General features: G+C 47.3%; 9 protein-coding genes across 9 annotated transcripts; 3 read left to right on the plus strand and 6 right to left on the minus strand.

The window, feature by feature from the left end:
- Nucleotides 1–190: 190 nt before the first annotated feature.
- Nucleotides 191–1,883, plus strand: FPRO_07546 (uncharacterized protein; the record flags this gene model as incomplete). The annotated part of the gene is made up of 5 exons (XM_031234386.1): nt 191–230; nt 279–453; nt 507–784; nt 832–1,303; nt 1,358–1,883. The coding sequence occupies 5 exons, from the start codon at nt 191–193 to the stop codon at nt 1,881–1,883; spliced, it is 1,491 nt and encodes a 496-aa protein (XP_031084128.1).
- Nucleotides 1,884–2,135: 252 nt separating this feature from the next.
- Nucleotides 2,136–2,518, minus strand: FPRO_07545 (uncharacterized protein; the record flags this gene model as incomplete). The annotated part of the gene is made up of 2 exons (XM_031234387.1): nt 2,136–2,190; nt 2,235–2,518. 2 exons carry the CDS (start codon nt 2,516–2,518, stop codon nt 2,136–2,138), a joined length of 339 nt encoding a protein of 112 aa, XP_031084129.1.
- Nucleotides 2,519–2,792: 274 nt separating this feature from the next.
- Nucleotides 2,793–3,656, minus strand: FPRO_07544 (uncharacterized protein; the record flags this gene model as incomplete). Its single annotated transcript, XM_031234388.1, has 1 exon — nt 2,793–3,656. One exon carries the CDS (start codon nt 3,654–3,656, stop codon nt 2,793–2,795), a length of 864 nt encoding a protein of 287 aa, XP_031084130.1.
- A 1,474-nt stretch (nt 3,657–5,130) lies between these two features.
- On the minus strand, nt 5,131–5,680 carry FPRO_07543 (uncharacterized protein; the record flags this gene model as incomplete). Its single annotated transcript, XM_031234389.1, has 3 exons — nt 5,131–5,180; nt 5,233–5,407; nt 5,477–5,680. 3 exons carry the CDS (start codon nt 5,678–5,680, stop codon nt 5,131–5,133), a joined length of 429 nt encoding a protein of 142 aa, XP_031084131.1.
- An 890-nt stretch (nt 5,681–6,570) lies between these two features.
- Nucleotides 6,571–8,000, minus strand: FPRO_07542 (uncharacterized protein; the record flags this gene model as incomplete). Its single annotated transcript, XM_031234390.1, has 4 exons — nt 6,571–6,597; nt 6,864–7,087; nt 7,139–7,150; nt 7,208–8,000. The coding sequence occupies 4 exons, from the start codon at nt 7,998–8,000 to the stop codon at nt 6,571–6,573; spliced, it is 1,056 nt and encodes a 351-aa protein (XP_031084132.1).
- Nucleotides 8,001–8,970: 970 nt separating this feature from the next.
- Nucleotides 8,971–10,114, plus strand: FPRO_07541 (uncharacterized protein; the record flags this gene model as incomplete). The annotated part of the gene is made up of 2 exons (XM_031234391.1): nt 8,971–9,638; nt 9,703–10,114. The coding sequence occupies 2 exons, from the start codon at nt 8,971–8,973 to the stop codon at nt 10,112–10,114; spliced, it is 1,080 nt and encodes a 359-aa protein (XP_031084133.1).
- A 333-nt stretch (nt 10,115–10,447) lies between these two features.
- FPRO_07540 (uncharacterized protein) lies at nt 10,448–11,245 on the minus strand (the record flags this gene model as incomplete). Its single annotated transcript, XM_031234392.1, has 4 exons — nt 10,448–10,702; nt 10,837–10,922; nt 10,971–11,062; nt 11,115–11,245. 4 exons carry the CDS (start codon nt 11,243–11,245, stop codon nt 10,448–10,450), a joined length of 564 nt encoding a protein of 187 aa, XP_031084134.1.
- Nucleotides 11,246–14,001: 2,756 nt separating this feature from the next.
- On the minus strand, nt 14,002–14,607 carry FPRO_07539 (uncharacterized protein; the record flags this gene model as incomplete). Its single annotated transcript, XM_031234393.1, has 2 exons — nt 14,002–14,399; nt 14,451–14,607. The coding sequence occupies 2 exons, from the start codon at nt 14,605–14,607 to the stop codon at nt 14,002–14,004; spliced, it is 555 nt and encodes a 184-aa protein (XP_031084135.1).
- A 1,722-nt stretch (nt 14,608–16,329) lies between these two features.
- FPRO_07538 (uncharacterized protein) lies at nt 16,330–20,391 on the plus strand (the record flags this gene model as incomplete). The annotated part of the gene is made up of 4 exons (XM_031234395.1): nt 16,330–17,293; nt 17,353–17,857; nt 17,909–19,339; nt 19,398–20,391. The coding sequence occupies 4 exons, from the start codon at nt 16,330–16,332 to the stop codon at nt 20,389–20,391; spliced, it is 3,894 nt and encodes a 1,297-aa protein (XP_031084136.1).
- Between the last annotated feature and the right edge of the window lie 401 nt (nt 20,392–20,792).

The raw sequence follows: 20,792 nt of genomic DNA on the forward strand, positions 1-20,792 counted from the left end.
CCCCGCAACGTCGGCCATAGATTTCCGGATCCTCAACATTGATGCTTGCAAAATTCTAAAGACAGAGGAAAATTTCCCTCTATTCTTCCCCAGCCACGCAAGTACCAGCCGTTATCTCGCCTGAGATACCGAGTTTTGTGTGCCGAGCGTCGATCATCTTAGCTCATCTCGGCTTTATCCGATGCCTGCGATGCCGCCAAAGAAACGTGCATATGTACCAAAGACGAAGGGTCAGTACAACCTCATCTTGGCTTAGCAATGTTTTAACGTGTGACTAGGTTGCCATGAATGCTCGAAGCGACGTATTCACTGTGATAGGAATGAACCAAGTTGCAACAAATGTACTTCCAGAGGCCTGAGCTGCAGTGGCCTTGGTATTCGGCATCGGTTCAACAAGGGTGTTGCTGCGAGAGGAAAGTGGGCTGGCAAGACTATCGACAGGGTTTATGAAGAGTATGCACGAACATATGTCTGTTTTTGAAGCATGATGCTAATAAGATTCGCAGGAATGAGTGGAAGGTCCCTTCAACTGACAAGGACGCATCAGCATCGTCGGCATCAAGTTCCGCCGCAGATACAAACCCGGAGACCACGGATTCTCATCATGATGACAACGGAGACTCACACGACGATGATATCGAGAATATCACATCAGACACAGGGATCTATGACCTTGTGCTCGCAAATTCACAATCACCTGTAGACCGTGAGGTTTTTATGACACTCTTCTTGAAAGGGGTTCCAGACAACATGCCAGCTTGGAAGAGGAACCTTTTCATGACGTGTAAGTCCAATTTTCACTTCCTTAGTACAGGCACTTACACATTCTAGTCTCACGCTGCATATCGACTGAGATGGTAGCCATAGACGGCCTTCACAACGACTGGCGACACGTCCTTCTTCCCCTCGCCCAACAAGATGATCTCGTTATGGATGCCGTCCTCACTGTCTCAGCCTTTCATTTTCACATCAATAAACTCGATAATAATTTCAAGAAGAATCAAAAGCAGTACTCTACTTTCGGAACAAACACATACGATACTTACGTTCCCGATCCATATCAACTTCTGGGTCGAACGCTCCAAGGCCTGCGCCAACGTCAGGAACTCATATGCAACAGCCAAACTACACAGCACTCTGTGCTAATCAGTCTTCTGCTACTAATGACATCTGTGCTCGTTACCGGTGGCTCCGACTTTCCTGTCCTTCTTCGAATGCTCGAGTCAGCGCTGGACGCTATTGGAGGAAAGGAAGGACTTGGTACGGGTATCTTGGCTGGTTTCATCATGCGAGAGCTTCACAAGTAAGTACATACAACTAATACCGAATAGAAACAGGCATTCTAACAGTGTCACAGGATCCGAGTATATGCCGCTCCGCATCTTGGTGAAGAAACAGGTCTCCAAATGATCTCATCCCAAGCCCGAACCGATCAGCTATTTGGCTGTCTCAACCACTGCCTTCAGCTTTATCCAGAGCATACACCACTCTTCTCACAAGTCACAAGTCTCGTGTATCAAGCTCGAGATATTTATCTTCAACAAGTCCTCTCCGACCATACCTCCAATTTCTTTGACCTAGATCCTATACCCACCAATCCCGAGTCGGTAGCACGCGTACAGCGCTTTATCGAAGCACTAGAACAATTTCCAGAGACTTCTCCTGTGGCTCATATGTTGGTTTGGACGACATTTGTGGCGGCATCGGATGCACAGCTTGAAGAGCACAAAGTTTATTTTGAGAATGTTTTGAGAAGACATCATGCACGAAGTGGATTTGGAAATTTGCTGAAGGGTATTGAGGCGTTGAAGAGGATGTGGAGCAGAAAGCCTGGAGAGAGATGGACGACTCTCTTACCACAGACAAAAGTTCTTGTTGCATGATGTTGGAACTTTAGGTCAAGATCACGAAAATGGCGATTGGAGGACTTGGTTTTTGATAATACCCTAATTTCGTTTCTTTATTTTGATACAATTTGAATGATAGCTGCTATGATGATAAACATGAATTCTTCCAGTGACAAACCTAACTCATTTGTTCCGTGAGTCGCAAAGGACCATCTCATCAAGTCCGAAATACAGCATGTTGATGCAGATTCACTTTGCCGCCGTACCAACCAAACACAGATGTCTTCATTAAAAGTCCTCAACCCGATAGACCTGATACGGACATTCCTCATACGGATGGGCCCTACCGAAATTAGCTTTGTTTTTCTCACAAACCTTGGAACTCACTCTTTCAACGCCGCAACAGCCTTCCGCACCGTCTCCTCCCCAACAACTAACGTCTCAACTCTAACCTCCGGCGTCTCCTCCAACTCCCCAACCTTGCCAATAGCCGGATTCGCCGCATCTCCCGGCCTAAACTGTCCAATCCCCGTTGTCTGCCACGCGCACTCAGTGTACCCGCCAGGACCAGGATAGCGGCCCGCGCCGGCTTTGAAGATGGCGGCTTTGCATGCGGAGGCGCTGGCGGGTGGGACGTAGAAGACGAGGCTGAAACGGCGTAGTGATGCCATGGTGTTGCGAGATCATCCGGGACCGGGAAAGAGATTTGCTTCTGGTGATGGTTCGAGAATGTTTGGTGAGGAGCCAATCAGTGGGGTTGTGTTGAAGATGATGTGCATCATGTGACGTTGTGAAACGGAAAATAATCTCGCAGCCTGATCTGATATCTGCATCTCGGACAGCGCCGATATGAGATATTACATGAAAATATTGACGTCAGAACCGGAACTGTTCCCGGTCAATGTCAACCCTATAATATAATGAGAATTATAATATTATTTCTTATTAAAAGACTTTTGAGCTGCTTTCGTCCATTATAGCTGACCACGCATTTTCCACCTCGGTTGGAATGCCAATAGGTGACTTTGCTCTGATAACTCCACCTTGCTCACCAATGATTCTGTCCAGAAAGCGATCTATAGACCAAAGTTCCCTTCTGACATTTTTCTCAGGTCCCACCTTTTCTTGTTGAGCCTCTCTTGTTTGCTTCAGCCGTGGCCAGCACGAAATCTGGACGGTATCATTCTGGTAGACTTTTTCAAATGAAGACATCGTCCGGCAGCTCATAGCTGGGTCCTGCACAACAACCATAGATCTTGGGGAACGAATGCCATTCTCTTCTAAAACCTTTTGTGCCTCCGATGCATCTGCTCCGCAGTTGTTTGAACGGTCGGCCACCAGGATCCGAAAGCCATGATCTTGGCTTCCAGTTTCGTTGATCTTGAGTTTATAGAAGCGTTCCGCCATGACTTTCAACACCTCGCCTTCAGGTTTGCCGTTAATCGTGTCAAATATCGTGCAGTATTTCTTGCTCGCTCTGATAGCGTCGTAAACAAATGGCGTACAAGGTCCGATACCTCCACACAGCACTAGTACTGTGTTTCTCTGCCTTTCCTCATTTTGGCTCTGCTGCTGCACTCCCCACTCAAAAACGGCCTCAGGGATAGCCAGGATTGCCGATGCACAAAGAACGATGACATCAGTAAATCCATTCTCGGGATCTGATTTGTGCTCTTGGTTTTGTTGCCGTGACTGGAGATATGAGTCTAATTCTTTGGCGCTGTATATTTGCTGCAAGGCTAAGAACCGCGAGATGATATCCGCCGGTTCGGAACCCTCATTTGGAAATTCACTTGTTCTTGAAGGCATTGTGATAAATCAAAACTGATGGAAAAAGTATCGTAGCAGACGGAGCACACCTAAGGGGCATGTGCCAGTTGATATATCTCGGTGAGCAATAGCCCGATTCTTCAGCCTCCATGCACGCCCAGAAACTCAACGCTAGATTTCCCCGCTCCAATACCCATCAAAACCGAATTAATGGATGATTTTCTATGGTGTTAACCAGTGGGAAATTTTCCCTTACACATATTTTAATCACTAATCTTATCGCAGCCAGAGTTACTAACACGAACCGTACGTAACGTGGATCCTCTATGCCTATTTAGGAATACCACAAACATGGACACCTCAACGTTACGTCAAATGATTTATTTTGCGGCAATTTGTAGTAATCAGATTATCAGTCATGACTGAATCCCATCAATGATAATGGTTTTTAACTTTGCCATGTCTCAGCAGCTTGTGACAGAAGCAGCCCAACTTCTAAGACTACGTAGAAAGGTTAGTACTAACGAGATGATCGGTAGGAGTTGGAAAAGAAATAGTTTCCATAATATTGCCTGTTTCGATATATGAAAGACGCTGCGAAAAGGATAGAAAAGTGTTCTTTCTTCTATTCCTCCTTGATGAAACAATGTCTAAGTGTTCGTATCAAAGGATAACCTCATCAAACATGCAGCTCGGTAATTTAGACCAGACGATCCCATTCAGCCAACAACCTCGCTACCGGTGATTAAGGCCTAATCATTACTAGAAGGTCTCTTTTCCAACCTGGGCTGAAGTGAAAACAAAATATTACATTACTTTCGATGGTAGGCAGCCTACAAAGACGGCTTAGGATTATCTGTACCTCAGGTGGTTGCGGTATCGGTCTTGTTTATTATGACAACATCCTGTAGTTAGCTTATCAGGCACAATTTGATATGATAGTGTGTCTGCCACATGGCTCCTTGTTCTATGTCTTGGTTCGTGACGACTACATACAAATCGCGAATTGTCTCGGCCGGTCACGTGTCGTTTGGCTATCGTCTTATTCTGCATGATATGACGATCAGACCACTACGTCAGTGGTCAAAAAGCAGAAGTCTGTGTTGCATAGTTGACAGAAGCATGAAGGCATATTTTACTTATCAAAACTTGAGGTTTTCGTATTTGATCCGTGCTTCGGAGGCTGAGAATGCTGTAGAATGGTGGTATGGATGCTCGGTATCTGACTCCGATCAACTGGTTAAGGTTACACAAGGATAAAATTTCGTGATAAAAGGCATAACACGACGATAAAGACAATAAATAACTCCACGTGGTGTAATCGGAGAAAGACGGAGCATATTGATTCATCAATTTAATGAAGCTGTCTCTCAGTAGTGACAAGATAATTAGTTGCTACTAGGCCTACCCATTACAATCTGGGCTATAAGGTTGAGAATTGCTAGGGCAAATGCTGCAACCGTGATTTTATGGATATATCTATCACGAACTTCCTGTTCACGACTTCCGGAAGTTATCTGAACTTCCAGTTGTTGGTAGGCGAGCTGAATGTCCCGCAACCGGCTGCATAACGTATGTATGCGACGTAGGAGTGTTTCCATATCATTTGGCTTACTCCCATCCACAAAACCACCGCCATGAGGGACACCCTCAAGGTCCTTTCTGGGATCATTTGATAAGAATTCTTGAACATTACGTGTCAGAACTGTTACCGAATGGAGCAGTTGACAGATGACCTCTTTTAGCTGACGGTTGTTGTGTGCAGATCCATTGCGTTGTTTAGCACTCTTCTGGGAGATAGTTAATACCTTTCCAAATCTTATTTATGATATCATGGGGTTTCCAGAGAACAGACTTACCGATGAGTAACGCCCTCGCCCCTTGATGAAATCCTGGAAGACTTCCAAAATCTCGGCGTGCTGGTCCAGGACCCGATCAAGACTTAAATTCATGGCATGAAGAAAATAGGTTCGGGGGGAGTGTCTGAGCATTTCTTCGGGCATTTGGAAATCGCTTTCGGAACCGGATTCTTGGTCTTCGAAGTCAAATCCAAAAATCGACATGTCCGCGTCACCTTCTTCAAAGCAGTATACGTCCCAGTAATCAATGCTATGTACAGCGATCCCAAATGAGATTACCGATTCACAGAGAGTGACTGGTCCATGTTGGCTCAACAACGTCTCCCCAGAGCATTGGGTAAGAAATGAAAGGCTCAATCGAGTTCTGAATGGCTCTCCCGCCTTGGACATGGTTCGGGGATCATTATAACCTTCAGAAACGAGTGTAAAGAAGGGAAATTGAAACCTGAGATGATGCTGACATGATCCCCACCATTGCTATATTATTAAGTTATTAGTCAAAGTGTTCTATAGTTTTAATGCTATATTAACTTACAATTTCATTGATCTGTATGTACGGGTCGATGTTTGTCGTGACATAGGACATAATTATCGGACGGAGAATGGCTACTTGGCGGCAGGACATATTCCTCATGAGAGCCAGAATACTAGCCCCATCTGGGTTATGGATATAACTGTTTCAAGCTATCAGCTCAGTGACACGCTGTGATGCTTGTCCGTTGCCTACATTCTTCTGATTTGCCTCATCAAGCCTGGGCCTGGGCCTGTGTGATGAAATCGCTGTGAAAGGATAAGTCACAAGTCCTCTCCACATATTAATGAAAGACTCCTGAGTACACACCTTTTCTTTCAGAATCTCATGTAGCCTGAGGCTTGATGCAAGTGGTTTGTCTCGACTGATATAGGAATGTGTATTCTGGCACCAACCTACATCAGTGACGACCGCAAAATAGGGGAATCCCAGTCTCGAGTTTGTGGCCGTTGGTTTCGAGCTGGTATCTGAGCTGGAGTATAGACTTGAGCTAAGTGGGTGTGATACAAAATTGTCTAGAGCGAATGAAGCACCACAGCAAAAGTCCTCGACACGTTCTATACTACGTTCTGTAAACCTTGAAGGTGAACTCGGATAGTCGAGTAAAAGGGCCGGAATTTCGTCTCCGTCATCCAAGAATCCTGATTCTTTCATTTTTTGTAGGTACGAAGTGTCCTCCTTTTCTGAATAAAAAAGTCTTCGAGGCCCATTGAATTGGCCTCTGTGGCTTCTCGGATCTTCCGAATAATTCCATGTCTGCGTGATCGAGGAAGATCTCAAAGAGGATTCTGGGTGAACGGGATGAAGATGATTGAGTACGGCGGTTGACCGTGGTTCGATAGGAGAAAATCCTACCTGAGTAGCAATGGTATCTTCAGATATGTTGTAAGATGGCAGGATAAGGTTCTGTGAGGGAAGGATCACAGTGGTTGCATTGAAAGCAACTCGGACTTGTTCAATAGTGTCCGAAAGTGGAACAACGAAAATATCACCGATAATGTTTGATCCGACAACATGACCATATATATCGAAAGTAGCCTGGTCAATAATGATTGAGCCGCACTCTCCTGGCTCGAGACCTAACACATCGATTTAGTCATAGTGGAGTAAGATTCAAACACATCTCTCACCTTGATCAGAATCTAGTATCATTTTCCAGGCTTTACACGGACTTCGATCCTGTAGTGGGCCAAGCTCACTGAGGCCACTAAATAGACGGCCCTTTCTTGTGCCATTTATCCCCGAAATCATGTACACCGAGGTGGTATGAGACGGCAGTTGTTTCGACACTTGGTGAAGGAGTACGGGGCTTGAAATAGAGTCTAGGGTGACGATGTTAGGTAGTTGGAAGCTCGCTGAAGAGTCGTTCAACTCGACGAATGCCCAGTCCAGGTATGATGCTGGCGGATCCAGCGTATGTGGGAAAGGAACGGGTTGGCCCACCAAGCACTCGGCAAGACGAGACTGAGGAATTTCCTTCCTGTGCGACGCATTGAGGTTATCCTCTGCTGCACTCTCATGCGCTCTGCTATGACCAAAGTCCAAAGTCTGTTTTTCCTGATCTGGATGATTTGGTGGAATGACAGAAGTGTCCTGAAGCGCACTTGTTGACTCCCCGCTAGGGCGGCTGCTGCGATAAACTGGCTCATCACCACTAGTGAAAAGCGAATTTTTATCTCCCATGCTGTTATTGAAGAGATGGTCGACAGTCATCATGTGGCTTATGCCATCTACGATAATTGTCAGGCCGATGGTGGCTGTGCGACCCTCATACTGGACCAGAGAACCGCAGAAGGTATCTCTGGATGAGTTGCTGACAGCTACTGAAGTGTTTGCAGCGTGTTGTATCGTGGGGTGATATGGGTGCGGTAAATAGATGAGTTGGAATGACGGTTTTGACGATGGGAGATCGTGATGGACTAGGTTAGGCCAGTTTGAGTCCTTGCGACAACAGAGTGTCGCAGCGTGCTTGTTAAAGAGCTCTCTCAACATCTTGAGATCTCGTTTTCGACACTCTATAAGTATAGAGGGTACGGCTGTATCCCTCGAGTCGCCAATCATATGACGACTATAGTTAATATGTCGACCGCACATACGAAGTTCATTATGTTCAGCGACGACCTTCCTCAGTTCATTCGTGACGTATTCACACCTTTTCCGGAACTCTTCTGCTGAGAAGTGCGTCGAGGACACCGGAAGGTCGTAAAAAATCATATTGCGACTTTGAGGCAGCGCCTTGACGCCTGTGCTTGTCTGTTGGCGGGAAGAATCTGCAGTGGGTAGTATGCCAGTGTAATTTGAGGATCGCTGAAACACCTGAGGTGGTGCTGCGCACTGTTCAAAAGATTGTGACTGTATCGACTGAGATGATAAGAATGCTTGACGAGCGACTCTTCGGTGCGATCGTCTCAAGCTCTGGGAAAGGTATGTTCGATGGATGTTTATAGGATCCTGCAGAGGTTGGATTACCTCGGAGCCTTTCTTCTTTCGAAAACCCTTCTCAAATAAAGTCTTGAACTTGAGTGCAAGTTTATCCTTGAAAGAGGCGTTCTCGTCACTTGGAAGCCCCCATACCATGGTATGGACGCATGTCTGATTGCTGGAGGCTGAATGATGTCAAAGAAAGATGTTCAGAGATCGATAACTGATGGGGCGACATATGGTAACTCCCCGTCACTTAGAGCTTTGAGGCTCAACTAAGAATTACATTGTAATTGTGATTATGTATTGATACCCAACGAGGCTTGACGGGCGGCCAATGGAATATCGAAATATGAGTGCGGTCAGATTAGGATTTGTGGTCCTTGAGGCAATGCTGACAGGCGAACTGGGCGAACCTTGGAGTGGTGGGATCAAGTGCAGGTAGCAATTCCGTTGAATATTGGCCTGGTAAACGAATATTTAATGCCCTGATCCTCGGGAACGTGAGATGCGGCTCATACCATTTTCCTTCTCGCAAAAAATGAGACTAACAACGCCCGAGGAGCAAGATGAGATTTCTCTCAAACTTCTCGGAAGGAAGGGCAAGTTTGAAGCTTACTTCACGCTCTTCGACGAACTATCTCTCAAGGAAAGCACATTTAGTTGCAATTATATTTCCTCCTCACCTACCCATCAGCATGTGCTATCAACCGCCATACTGCTCAGAAATAACATAGAAAAGACAAGACAAGAGACCATGACCCAAATATCTCATGAGAATCGGGCGATTGGACAGAATGTCGGCAACATCATAAACAGGGCAGTACAAGCAATGGTGATGATTGACTCGGCGGCTCAAGAATGGCACCCTGCAAACTTCGTGCTTGGAGGATACCATCCCACTTCATGGCTACCACAAGAGTCATTTGTTTCGTTCATCGAAAGATCAATTCCCTGTGCCCCCGATCAATCATACAAAAGATTTGAGGCCATCATTGGCCACAAGTCAAAGCTCAAAGCTTGGAAGCTGAAAAAAAGGCTGGGGATCTGCTTTCTGCCAACAAATGACCTTGCATGTCACCTTCTTCTCAATGAGAAAGATAACACGCTCTATCTCTTCCATCAGGTGGCCTACTTGAAAGCACATTTAGAGCAGTTTCAAAGCCATGCGAGTCCTCTAGATATAACTGCGCTAGAAAGTCTAGGCCGGTATGCTCATTCAAGTTACCTATTACAAACGGGAGAATCATTCCGTAGCTAATATTGATGGCAGTGGAACTCTGCCGCCCCAGCTCCTGTTTGAGACTTTACATTCGTTGCAAGACATTCTCTTCCCTCTCACAGATCATCGGTCTGAGAAGATCCTCCGAAATCTGATTAGTAGGAACGGTTTTGACCCTGAATGTTGCGAGTACGACGGCTATAATGTCTTCCACAAGGGAGTGAGATACATGTACTGGGGAGAACGGATTGCCAGGTTGTATGAGCTTGCGAAGAGACGGCCACCAAAAAACAAACTGGAACGTTGGTTTGACCGTAGAAGTACCGATGGAAATGCTTTCTCTATTGCTCTGCTGGCTGTTGGTATCTCAATATTGGTCGGGATTGTAACGATTTTGATGAGTGGATTCCAGTCATGGATTGCATGGATGGCTTGGAAGTACCCCGCAGTAGTACAGGCGTAGGGTTATACAGATTGTATCTTTCATTTAAACGTTGTTGCTATGACAATTTAAGTTTACTTCTCAATCAAAAGCGACTGGAAAGGCCATTTCAAGAAATAAAAGGCTATATAATGTACTGCCGACTCTGTTAACCTATAGACTATCCATGCAGTAACCGTTTTCATTCCCGTGTTGGTCTCCTTTGCGTCTGAGTGAGGCTTATCCCTGCAGTTACTTGCAGCCATATACTCGCTTCCTCGGCTAGGCCTGGCAATACCTGTAAACTAAATAACTCCAAACGCTCGCTCGCTTTCCCGAATAGATATCCTACATATTTGCATGCTAGAAAAAGCCCTAAGGGCTAGAGCACTCAGAATCAGCCCTCTCATCAACCTGCTCAATCCGACCCGTCTTGACATCATAAACATATCCAGTAATCGGAACATCCAAAATCAACGGGCTCTTGCGCAAGAAGGCAACGTCATCAATAACACTCTGCCGCAAATCAGAGAACGGAAGAAACGCCATGTGGTCCACGTCTTCTTTTAGTTCTCGTCTGATCTTGGACCGGAAATCTGTGTCGGAGAAGCTCTGCATGCCGCAGCCGGTCTAGAAGCGTGGGGTGTCAGCCGGGCCGGTCACTATCTTCCATTGGGGGGGGGGGGGGGCAGCTGAAAATATGGCCTTATGATATTGCCGTGGGAATGGAAAACATCGAATAAAATTGAATGAGGCGGTCTTACATGGTGCATGACAATAATCTCACGCGTGCCCAGCATCTGCTGAGAAATCAAGATTGATCGAAGAGCTTCGACAGCACGACCACCAGCTGTAACTGTCAGCTTTGCAGGTGAGACAAGAAAATTGGAGTACGTACCATTTCGGATGACATGGGCATCGCCAAGGTCTAGGCCCAGTACTTTCTCAACGTCCAATCTGCTGTCCATGCACGCTACCACTGCTACCTTTCTGGGAAAATGTTAGGCCCTCGATCCTAGGGCGCGGGTGTTAGATCACTTACCGACGGGGCGGAGATGGTAAGTGGGACTGTGTAAACTTTGCTGCATATTTGCGATTCGCAGCTTCAAAGTCAGAAGTGACGGAGGGATGGAGGACTGGTGAGGATACGGGTGAAGTGTCAAGTGCAGGCATCTTGGTCTTGAAGAAGGCCATTGAAAGAAGCTGTACAGATGGAGATACAAAAGCTTGTTTATCAAAGAGGGTCTTGTCTGTTAAGTAAAGAATAGAGCCAAGAGCCAAGAGAATGCCAATTCTTGCGTTCCATGCACGACTTCTTATCCTCGAGTCCGCACCAATATATAAAACCCTCCGTTTCACAAGACCAATCCAGCTGGCCCGTCCGGACCGTCATCCCCAAACAGCGGCGTCCTCCGACCCCGAGATAAATCCCCGCACACACACTTTTTCTGCAGTAATATTGTCTGAGATTCTGCACATGGTGTTGACAGATCATGCCATAAAAAGAAATGTTACCTGGCTGTCAGGTACACCCACCAGGGGGAAGGGAGACCGGATGTAAAAGGTGGCAGCCATTAAGAGGCAGGCTATTGCATGCCATGGCACCATAATGGCTCGGCGATAGCTCACTTGACCTCGATCTACGACTGAAAAAAGAAAGTCTTTCGGATTTCCAAGGAATAACCACGACTAGTGAATTAGCCAAGGGTGTGTGTTTGCTGGCTATGGTGCTTGGCTTTACGAGGCGGATTGTTAGTGGTTGGGAAAATCCGGGGTAAAATGACTATGTCACCGCGTAGATCCCGGCATAACACCGTATCACTATATCTGTGATAGCCAAGACGCTTTTTCTTTATAGTGGTGTACAAATGATACTCTGTTTCCTCTAGTTTTGTATATCCCCTCTTTCACTTCTCCTAGATAGAGCCGAAGATGATGCTCTTTTCAAAAGTGACGAGCCTGCTTGAGGTTCGCTCTCGATCAGCAGAGTATCACCGCGGTACAAGAAGGCTACCGTCGGCCCGGTTGAAGTCCTGTACAGAAATCCCGGCGGTCTAGATGCGCATGTTGGACATGGCTGTTGCAAAATCTCGCAGCTAGGCGTTGAAGATTCGAGAATGATTGCGGCAGGGGACTTGAGCTGCACCCCGCGGATTAGCGTCACCGTTGTGAGCTCGTGTAGCCAAGGAATCTTACGGGATTATTACGCAAGCCATAGAAAACTGTAGCCTACTCCATCTCACCACTGTTCCTCAAGATCCATGTCGTAAATTCATCTGGGGGGTGAGAGGCTTGAGAGTGACCACGCTATTGGTTTCGTTGCTAGCACGACGAGTATTTCACCCCGAAAAGGCATGTCGACAGCAAGCACCGCTGTTATATAACAGCTCACTCACGGAGGGTATGACTTGTACCACCAAAAAGGCGTAGCAAGCTGAGTCCGACGGGTTCCGAGCCCTGCAGTGGTCAGATATCAAATCTAAGCCGCTCGGACCAAGATACTCGACGTGTCGGGCTGTCGATTAAGCATCCAGCTTTTACCAGGGTCGTCTCAGATCACCCGATCGACCATCTTATTCCCCTCCATTTAGGCAGGTCATCAAAAACTCGAGAGTGACAGCTCTATAATGTGGGTTGTTAAATACCGCTTATCGAACCACCCCTGCTTTCTTTCAAACAAGCTTTTGATGTTGGGGTAGACTCGACTTATTCTATACAGCTGTAAAGTTGATATCACGTTTAGTCCAAATATTTCAATGTAAAGAATACGAAAATGATCAAAGTCTATTGGCCTTTCGGTTCCCCACGTCTAGATACCGTAGTGAATAAACGGAACCCAGGCCGGTGATGGCTCGATCTTGTGTCGCAGGAGAATAGCTAAGGAAGCCTCTCTAGACCATCTCTGACCCCGGGTCTCGACCCCGGACATGATTTTCTTGCTTACCCGAACACCTCTAGATGCTTTGGTCGCTACTCTCCTCCACCTTGTCCCCAAGGATCTCGACATGCCTTTAGCGTTTGCTCTACTCCGAACTCGTCTTCTTTCAAATCTAACTCCATGAACCATAGGCTCTCTGATGACAAAATTGTTGTGAGCATCATCACTCATACCTCTACTATGCCCTTCTTGATCCATCTTCTCCAGCCACTTATCCCTCAGTCGACGGCTCGCCTCATGAAGCCCCCAAGCTACAGAATGATCTGACATCCGGCCATCCTTGATTCCTTCATATACTACCTTGTCATTGACCTCCCACAGAGTACCTATAACATGTTGGAAGCCGGCGAGTTGAAAGGCACTGATGAGATGAACGCTCTCATCCATGAACTGCTCCTGTTGGATACGGCCCGTTCCACAAGCCGACAGATATGCTAGAAAAGGTGGCTGATCCTTTAGATTCAAGTCCAGTAGACCACCGACCCGCAGTGGATTCGTCACGACATCTTCGAGACACAAATAGCTCCTCAGCGGGTCTTGAAATGTCAGTGCATCCGTGACCTGCGAAATGAAAGAATTTGCACTGGCGAAGCTGGTCGATAAGTGCTGCTTTTCGTCGCTCAGGCTCAAGAACCTCTAGTCCAATCGACAAACAAACATCTTTGACGGCTTCCAATTCCTGGTTGGCAAACGCCAAACGTGATAGCGTTGGTGTAGTCTCCATAGCCACAACTACTGCTTTGTTTGTTTCTCGTGTTGGTTTTCGTCTCTTTCGAGCTTGTATCATAGCCTTGACCGAGGAAGCATAGGATGAAACAACCCTATCAAGTGTCGTCTCCTTTGTTCTTTTCCTGTGATATCCAGCTGCATGTAACGGGAACTGTTTCAGAAGACCAGTAGGGATCCACCAAACATGCGGCCAGTTGTCACCTTTCGGAGTCTCTGAAAAGCCAATTCTATCTAATACAGGACAGACAATAGTGTCCCAGAGCTATTCAAAGACATCAGGACTACCTCTGTCTCCGTTCAAGACTTTCTCTTCGATGTCGGCTCGGCTCAAGCCGTCTATCGGTATGATCTGAATACAGTCAGGCATGATGACAATAGCATCACAACATATAATGCTGATGTTGATGATAATAATCGGTCCTCGATCTGTTATGTCCTGCATTTCGTCAAGTCCCGGTGCCTGTAAAAAGGTATCGAAGTTCGGTAATTTGCGAATCTTTTCAACTAATTCATCAAACTCCTTTCCTGCGTCATAGAGGCGCAGCGCCAGTGCTTCTCTCAGTCCAGTACTTTGTGTGGCAGAAATATCAGGGTCAACTGGGCGATTGATCTCCTTTCGAAGACGTTCGAATTCGGCTGCATGTTCTGGATGCGACTTTTCTAGGTCCACGATATCCGTCTGCATTTACTCTGTGGATACTCCAAGTAAACCTTGGCCCTGTTCAAGGAGCTCCAAGGCATCTACCACCTGTCCAGCCTGTATAGCAACAGCAACCGCATCTGATGTAAAACCAGCCAATTCAGCGAGAGAACTCTGGCGATCGGAGTTGTCTTGCTGCCGTGGTATGATACGTGGAATGAGACCCATGACGAGTTTCGCAGCGTTTAGGCTTCGCTGTCTATCGTGGCATATTGGTAACAGACACATACAGGCCTGGATACGGCAAAGTGGTGGTGCGTTTGATTGCTTGATAGCTTCTTAGAAACAAGGTATCGATTCGTCGATGCCAGTTGGAGTCTTGCCCGTTGCCTGAGCTGCCAGAAGACCAAGACCTAAACCGTAGAGTAACTCTCCTCGATCTGGATGAGATTCCGGTGTAGCTTCTAATGCTTCCTTCACAACGGATATCCACTCATCAACACCATCGCCATCGAACGTTTCAGAGCCTTTCTGTATCGGTCCATTTGCAAGGCGATGGAGAAAGATAGCTCTATAAGGATGCGATTTTGGTGTGCTGTTGACTGCTTCTCTCAGTGACTCAATTCCAGCATCAAGGTCTTTCATATCCTTCGTGACGGTGGATTTGCCAAGTCGATTCTCCTTCTGAGGCCTCCTCGACCGCCTGCCGAGCCAGACTAACGACTTCGTCCTTGTCGGCTAAAGAAGTTGTTCTGTGTGGCTTGTCCCCCGGAAACCTGAGAATATGCGCTAGCAACTGCATCGAATGGTTGTTGCCAGATACCTACCATACAGTAGCCATACAGCCCGTTGAAATGGCGTCTTCAACAATATCCACGACTCCAGGGGCGAGACTTGAGTATTTAAAGTGAATTGACTTGGTACATCTCGTAGAAAACATCATATGTCTTGCCTTCAATCAATCAGGACTCTCTACAGTAGAAGCGAAATACAGCCTCCCAGGCGTATTAGATAGTCTCTAGACCGTGTGATATTGAGGGTAAACTTCGTCGAGTTCGTTAGCAGCTGTGCTGACCTCTTCTGCTGGCTTCATAGATTGCCAAGATCCTCAGTCTTATCCTCTGCCAAATATATGTTCTTCATTAGATTGGGAGGGTAAAGCAAGCAGGTTGTCCGAAGCCCAGGTTCATGATCATGGCGAGTGAGTCGACAGCTTTTAAACGATGTACTGATCGCCGCTTCGTTTAGATCATTCATGTCACCACCACATTCCCGGTGCTTTCTACCAAGCTCTCTAGCATAGCTAATTAGATGGTTCAGCTTTCCATACTCAGCATCAGGATCAAAAATCTTCTCCGATTGTGTCCCACGAGGCTGAGGGCAATCATATTGTAAGGAGGCAGAGAATGGTTTTTATGAAAATCCGAATCAAGTTTGAAAATCCTGAGTTGGTATCGCTTAAAGTCACACTGCGTTGTCCTTACTGCACCTACATGAGCCTCAGGCTTGAAAGTCAACCTCAGCTGAGATGCCTTGGCGCTTACAGTGGCATGCCTTATTTGCGGCTGTGTCAACATGCCTTGGGCACGGTTCGCATTTCGACCCTAGCTCACGAAAGGAGAATGAGGTATGGAGGATACCACGCATGAAAAGGAAGAAGAAAAGGAAAAGAAAGAGCGCTTTTTTTCCTTGAAGACGGGGCAGGAAGAAGTTGTTATTCCTTGGGTAATTTCTTCAGTGACGTCAAAGCTTTTAGGGGAGAGAAGAAGGTTAAACCGTCCCACTGTTCTTATTTCAACGACCATCAGTCCAGTGGCTAATGCCGCCACGCAGCCTTGATCTCGCCTGTCAGACTGCATTGCATTGACTGCCCGCGCAGGCTCCATCTCCCGTTCCTCCCTATTTCTTTTGGTTCAAAGTCTTCGTAACCGGACCCAGCGTAGGTAAACTATGGCTTGGGCCACGCGCCCATCTAGCCGTGGCGACTTTGAGATTGCTGTCATATGCGCTCTAACGATCGAGGCCAATGCCGTCGATGCTCTTTTTGACTGTCACTGGGATGACGAGCGCTCCTATGGTAAGGCTCCCGGCGATCCCAATGCCTACTCTGTTGGCTGCATCGGCAGCCACAACATCGTCCTGGCCTATATGCCCGGCATGGGGAAGGCTAACGCCGCAGCCGTTGCAGCCGGGTGTCGTGCTAGCTTCCCTAACATTAAGCTCGCTCTCGTCGTTGGTATCTGCGGGGCGGCGCCCTTTTTGCGTGGAACTGGAGATGAGATTGTGCTTGGCGATGTCATCATCAGCGACGGGATCGTCCAATACGACCTTGGACAACGTCTTCCCGAGCGCTTTGTACGCAAAGACATCCTTTCGCAATCTTTAGCAAGACCTAGCATGGAGATCCGCTCGCTGCTAGCTAAGCTCAAGAGCAGACGCAGCCGAATGAAGCTCAGAAGTAAGGTAGCTACCTATGTCCACAAGCTTCAGAAACTGCCAGACTTGAAAGCGGAGTACCCAGGCGCTCAGCACGACAGGCTTTTCGAATCGACTTACCGCCATCTTCGCGACGGGATGGCATGCGAAGAGTGCGGCTGTAGCGGTGAACTGGTGTCCCGCTCAAGCTTCAATCAGAGCAGTCGACAGCCTTCGGTCCATTTCGGCTTAATCGCGTCCGGTGATACAGTCATGAAGGCTGGGGAGGAGCGTGATGATATCGTTCAACGTGAGGGCGTTGTCGGGTTCGAGATGGAGGGTGCTGGGATATGGGACATCTTCCCTTGCGTGATAATCAAGGGGGCTTGTGACTATGCAGACAGCCACAAGACTAAGGGATGGCAGAATTATGCTGCTGTGACCGCGGCGGCGTGCGCGAAGGGTTTCTTGGAGGACTGGGTGCCTTCAGTTACTTCTGGTGTGTGATACCGTTACAAGCGCAATGCGTTGAATAGGTTACTAAACTTGTGGTGATAGACATTCATGGCGCTACCGGTATCCCAGTGCCTCCGGTACCTACTTTCAATCCTCCCTGGCAAGCCAAGTCAATTGAAACCAGCCGTCCTCGGCCAATGGAGCCACTTTCTGTAGCAGCATTCGCCATGCAAATCGTCGATTTTGGTGCCAAGGTTCTGTCCAAGGCTGATGAAAGTATTGGGAGAGGTAAGACTATTGACAATAAAGCATTGGCAGATATTACCAAAGACCTGGAGAACTCCTATGACAATCTCCGAAAGTCATTGCGCCCAGCCCATGGATCGATATATAACCCTCTCATAAATCTCGCGAATGAATGCCAAGCGGTCGCCTTTGAATTGTTAGAGGCACTGAAAAAGCTGCCCGGGGCTGAGGACCAGAGCCAATGGCGAAGCTTCCGTCAAGCCATGTTGGGGATATGGAAAGCGGAGCACATTGAAGCGATGGAACGGAAGCTTGACATATTTCGGCAGCAGCTGATTCTTGGAATGTTGGAAACTCTGCGGTAAGCACGTGAGGTCCATCTTTAAGCGTATGCAAGTCCAACTGAGCCCAGAAAACAACTGCGAGAACTGTACGGACAACGCATGGCCAGTGAGAAGTCTTTCGATGTCGAAATCGGCCAGTCTTTTCTCAATCGTCTCCAAGAAACCGAACTTATGCAGCATGAGCTAGTAAAAGACATTGAGGGCAGATTGCGTCAAGTAATCCAGACGCAGCATGAAGCGATGCAAGCTTCGGAGTGGATGACTAGCCCAGACCCGCCTCGGCAAGTTTTTGATCGACTGAAAGTGAGATTTCTTTGGACTCTGAAATTCTCGGGGATGACAAATAGACGCGACAGAATCCCCGTTGCTACTCGGAACACTTTCGAGTGGGTCTATCGAGTCCCTGAGGATGGCCAAATATGGTCGAGCTTTGTGGACTGGCTCCGCGAGAAAGACGGCGTTTACTGGGTAACTGGTAAGCCTGGGTCTGGGAAGTCCACTTTGATGAAGTTCTTGCAGGAGGATGCAAGGACAAAACAAAATCTTGGGCAATGGTCCCAAGGTCACCCCTTGACATGCGCAAGCTTCTACTTCTGGAACTCGGGAACGGAGATTCAAATGTCAAATGAAGGCTTAACTAAATCCCTACTCCATCAGATATGCGAAACAGCACCTGACCTGATCCCCCAAATCTTCCCCGACCGATGGGAGGCCTTGAATCTATTTGGAGCAACAAATGAGCCATGGACGACGTCCGAACTACTTGGCGGCCTTCGAACGATTTGTACACCCGAGTTCTCTAATAGGAGGTTTTTCTTTCTCATTGACGGGCTGGATGAATTCGATGGGGATGAGAGCGAGCTTATCGGCCTGGTAGAGGCAATGCAAGCTTGTAAGCACGTCAAAGTCTGCGTCTCAAGCCGCCCTTGGATCCAATTTCAGCAAGCCTTCGGGTCCAACCCGAATCTACGACTGGAAGATCTCACTTTGCCGGACATCAGGATCTACGTTGAAACAAACTTCAACGCCAGTCCAGGATTTTCTGAGATTCGACGACGAAGTCCTACCTCGGCCGTTGACCTTTTCAATGAAATAGCGGATCGAAGTTCCGGAGTCTTCCTCTGGGTGCATCTCGTTGTTAAATCTCTACTACGTGGCATTTCGAATGGCGATAAGTTTTCTGATCTGCAAAAACGACTTGCTGAGCTTCCGAGGGACCTAAAGGCTTTGTTCCAAAGGATTCTGGAGAGCATCGAGCCCCGATACAAATCTCACGCCTCGCAGCTATTTCACATCCATCGTGAGCATGGATCCATCAGTCTCTTACGGCTTGCCTTTGCAGACGAAGATGACGATTTCCTGAAGGCAAACGACGAACACACATCATTAACAACGGATGAGTTTTTCTTCAGATGCGAGCAGATGAAGAATCGGGTTGATAGCAGAACTAAGGGTCTGCTAGAAGTCACGAAATGGTCACCGGTGGAACGATCTCAAAGGTATGATTCCTTATTCGACATTCTAATCTACAACGAAAAGCCTCATAACCATGACTAGGACGCTGGAGGTTCCAGCAGGCCTTAGATATAAGTGGCAGGTTCAATATCTACATCGGACGGTCAGGGATTTCTTCTCGCAGCCCCAAATCTGGTCGACACTCTCAGAATCAGCTCCCGGATTTGACCCCTATCTCTCGCTTTGCCGTGCTTTTATACTTGAGATCAAATACTTATGGTCTGTAGACGCGTCGACTACTATTCTGCAACAATACATTAATTCGGCGATGATGCTCGCCTCGATGGCCGATGTCAGGAGCCGACAGACCCTGATTGCGCACTTGGACGCTGCCAATAGCATTGTAGCGTCTCTACAGAAGAAGGGTAGTATCGCGCTTATTCCTCTGGACTCCCTTCGGACTCCTCAGCACGCCGCTCTATTCCCCATCGCCATTGAATTCGATCTTGATTTCTACGTTGAGCATCTGCTCTTGAAAGGCCACCCGGTCAAATCCAGGAAGCAGTTCGACCCTTACATCTCGTTCGGTGTAGAGAAGCAATTCCCTAAAACCTGGTATTCTGGAGATGTCCTGTGTCTAAAGACTATTGAAGTCAAGGACGGCTATCACCCAGTCAGTAGTCAGACTTTGCGACTTCTCGTCAAAAATGGAGCAACGCTCTATGAGAAGCGTAATGATGAGCCGTACCTCAAGCATCTTCGACTCGAGTTTGCAGAAACTTGCTGTAAGGTGGTGAGCGTTATCGGGGGAGATGTTCCATTGATGGAGCGTTGGTTGGAAGTGGTAGAACTATTCATTTCTCTTGGAGCAGACCCTTCCTTCTTCTGGCGCATTCTTCCGGAGCGGAAGGTAAAGGAACTTGCTAGGTTGGCACCTGATCTCGAAGTTAGACTACGGGAAGTCCTCAAGGTTACAGATGACCAACCGTACTCGGATAGTCCAGCTAACTCTCCAAGACTTGGAGCATTAGAGAAACTCAAGAGGCGAAGGATCGCCAACTTGGCTGCCGCCGCCGCAAAGCGTACAAGGCGATAGTGGATGTATTAGTCAGCCTGAGTTGTCTCAGGAATCAAACATCAGGTGGAAGGAACAAGAATGGAAGAATCATAAGTATACTATGTTATACCTCAAACGCTTTTGCTCGTCTCAAGGATGGCTTTCCAGAGACATCTGCATTGCAAGAAGTGAAACAGGGTTCCTCAAGAACTACAATGATTTACTATCTTTATGTCCCAGAGAAGACGGGAGTATAGCATGTTCAGAAAGAAAATGCGATAAGATTGTCCGTCGATTTATCAAGGTAAGCAGATTCCATATTGACTGCTCCAGACTAACACGACCTCAGAATTCTGACAATATTTACAACGATCCTCATGTCCAAATCTTCTCTCGTTCCTCGACGATCAGAGTAGCTCAAGCGATCTTGAGCCCGCTCA

This window comes from Fusarium proliferatum, assembly GCF_900067095.1.
Source record: "Fusarium proliferatum ET1 genome assembly, contig: FPRO_scaffold007, whole genome shotgun sequence".
NCBI classification, from domain to species: Eukaryota; Fungi; Ascomycota; class Sordariomycetes; order Hypocreales; family Nectriaceae; genus Fusarium; species Fusarium proliferatum.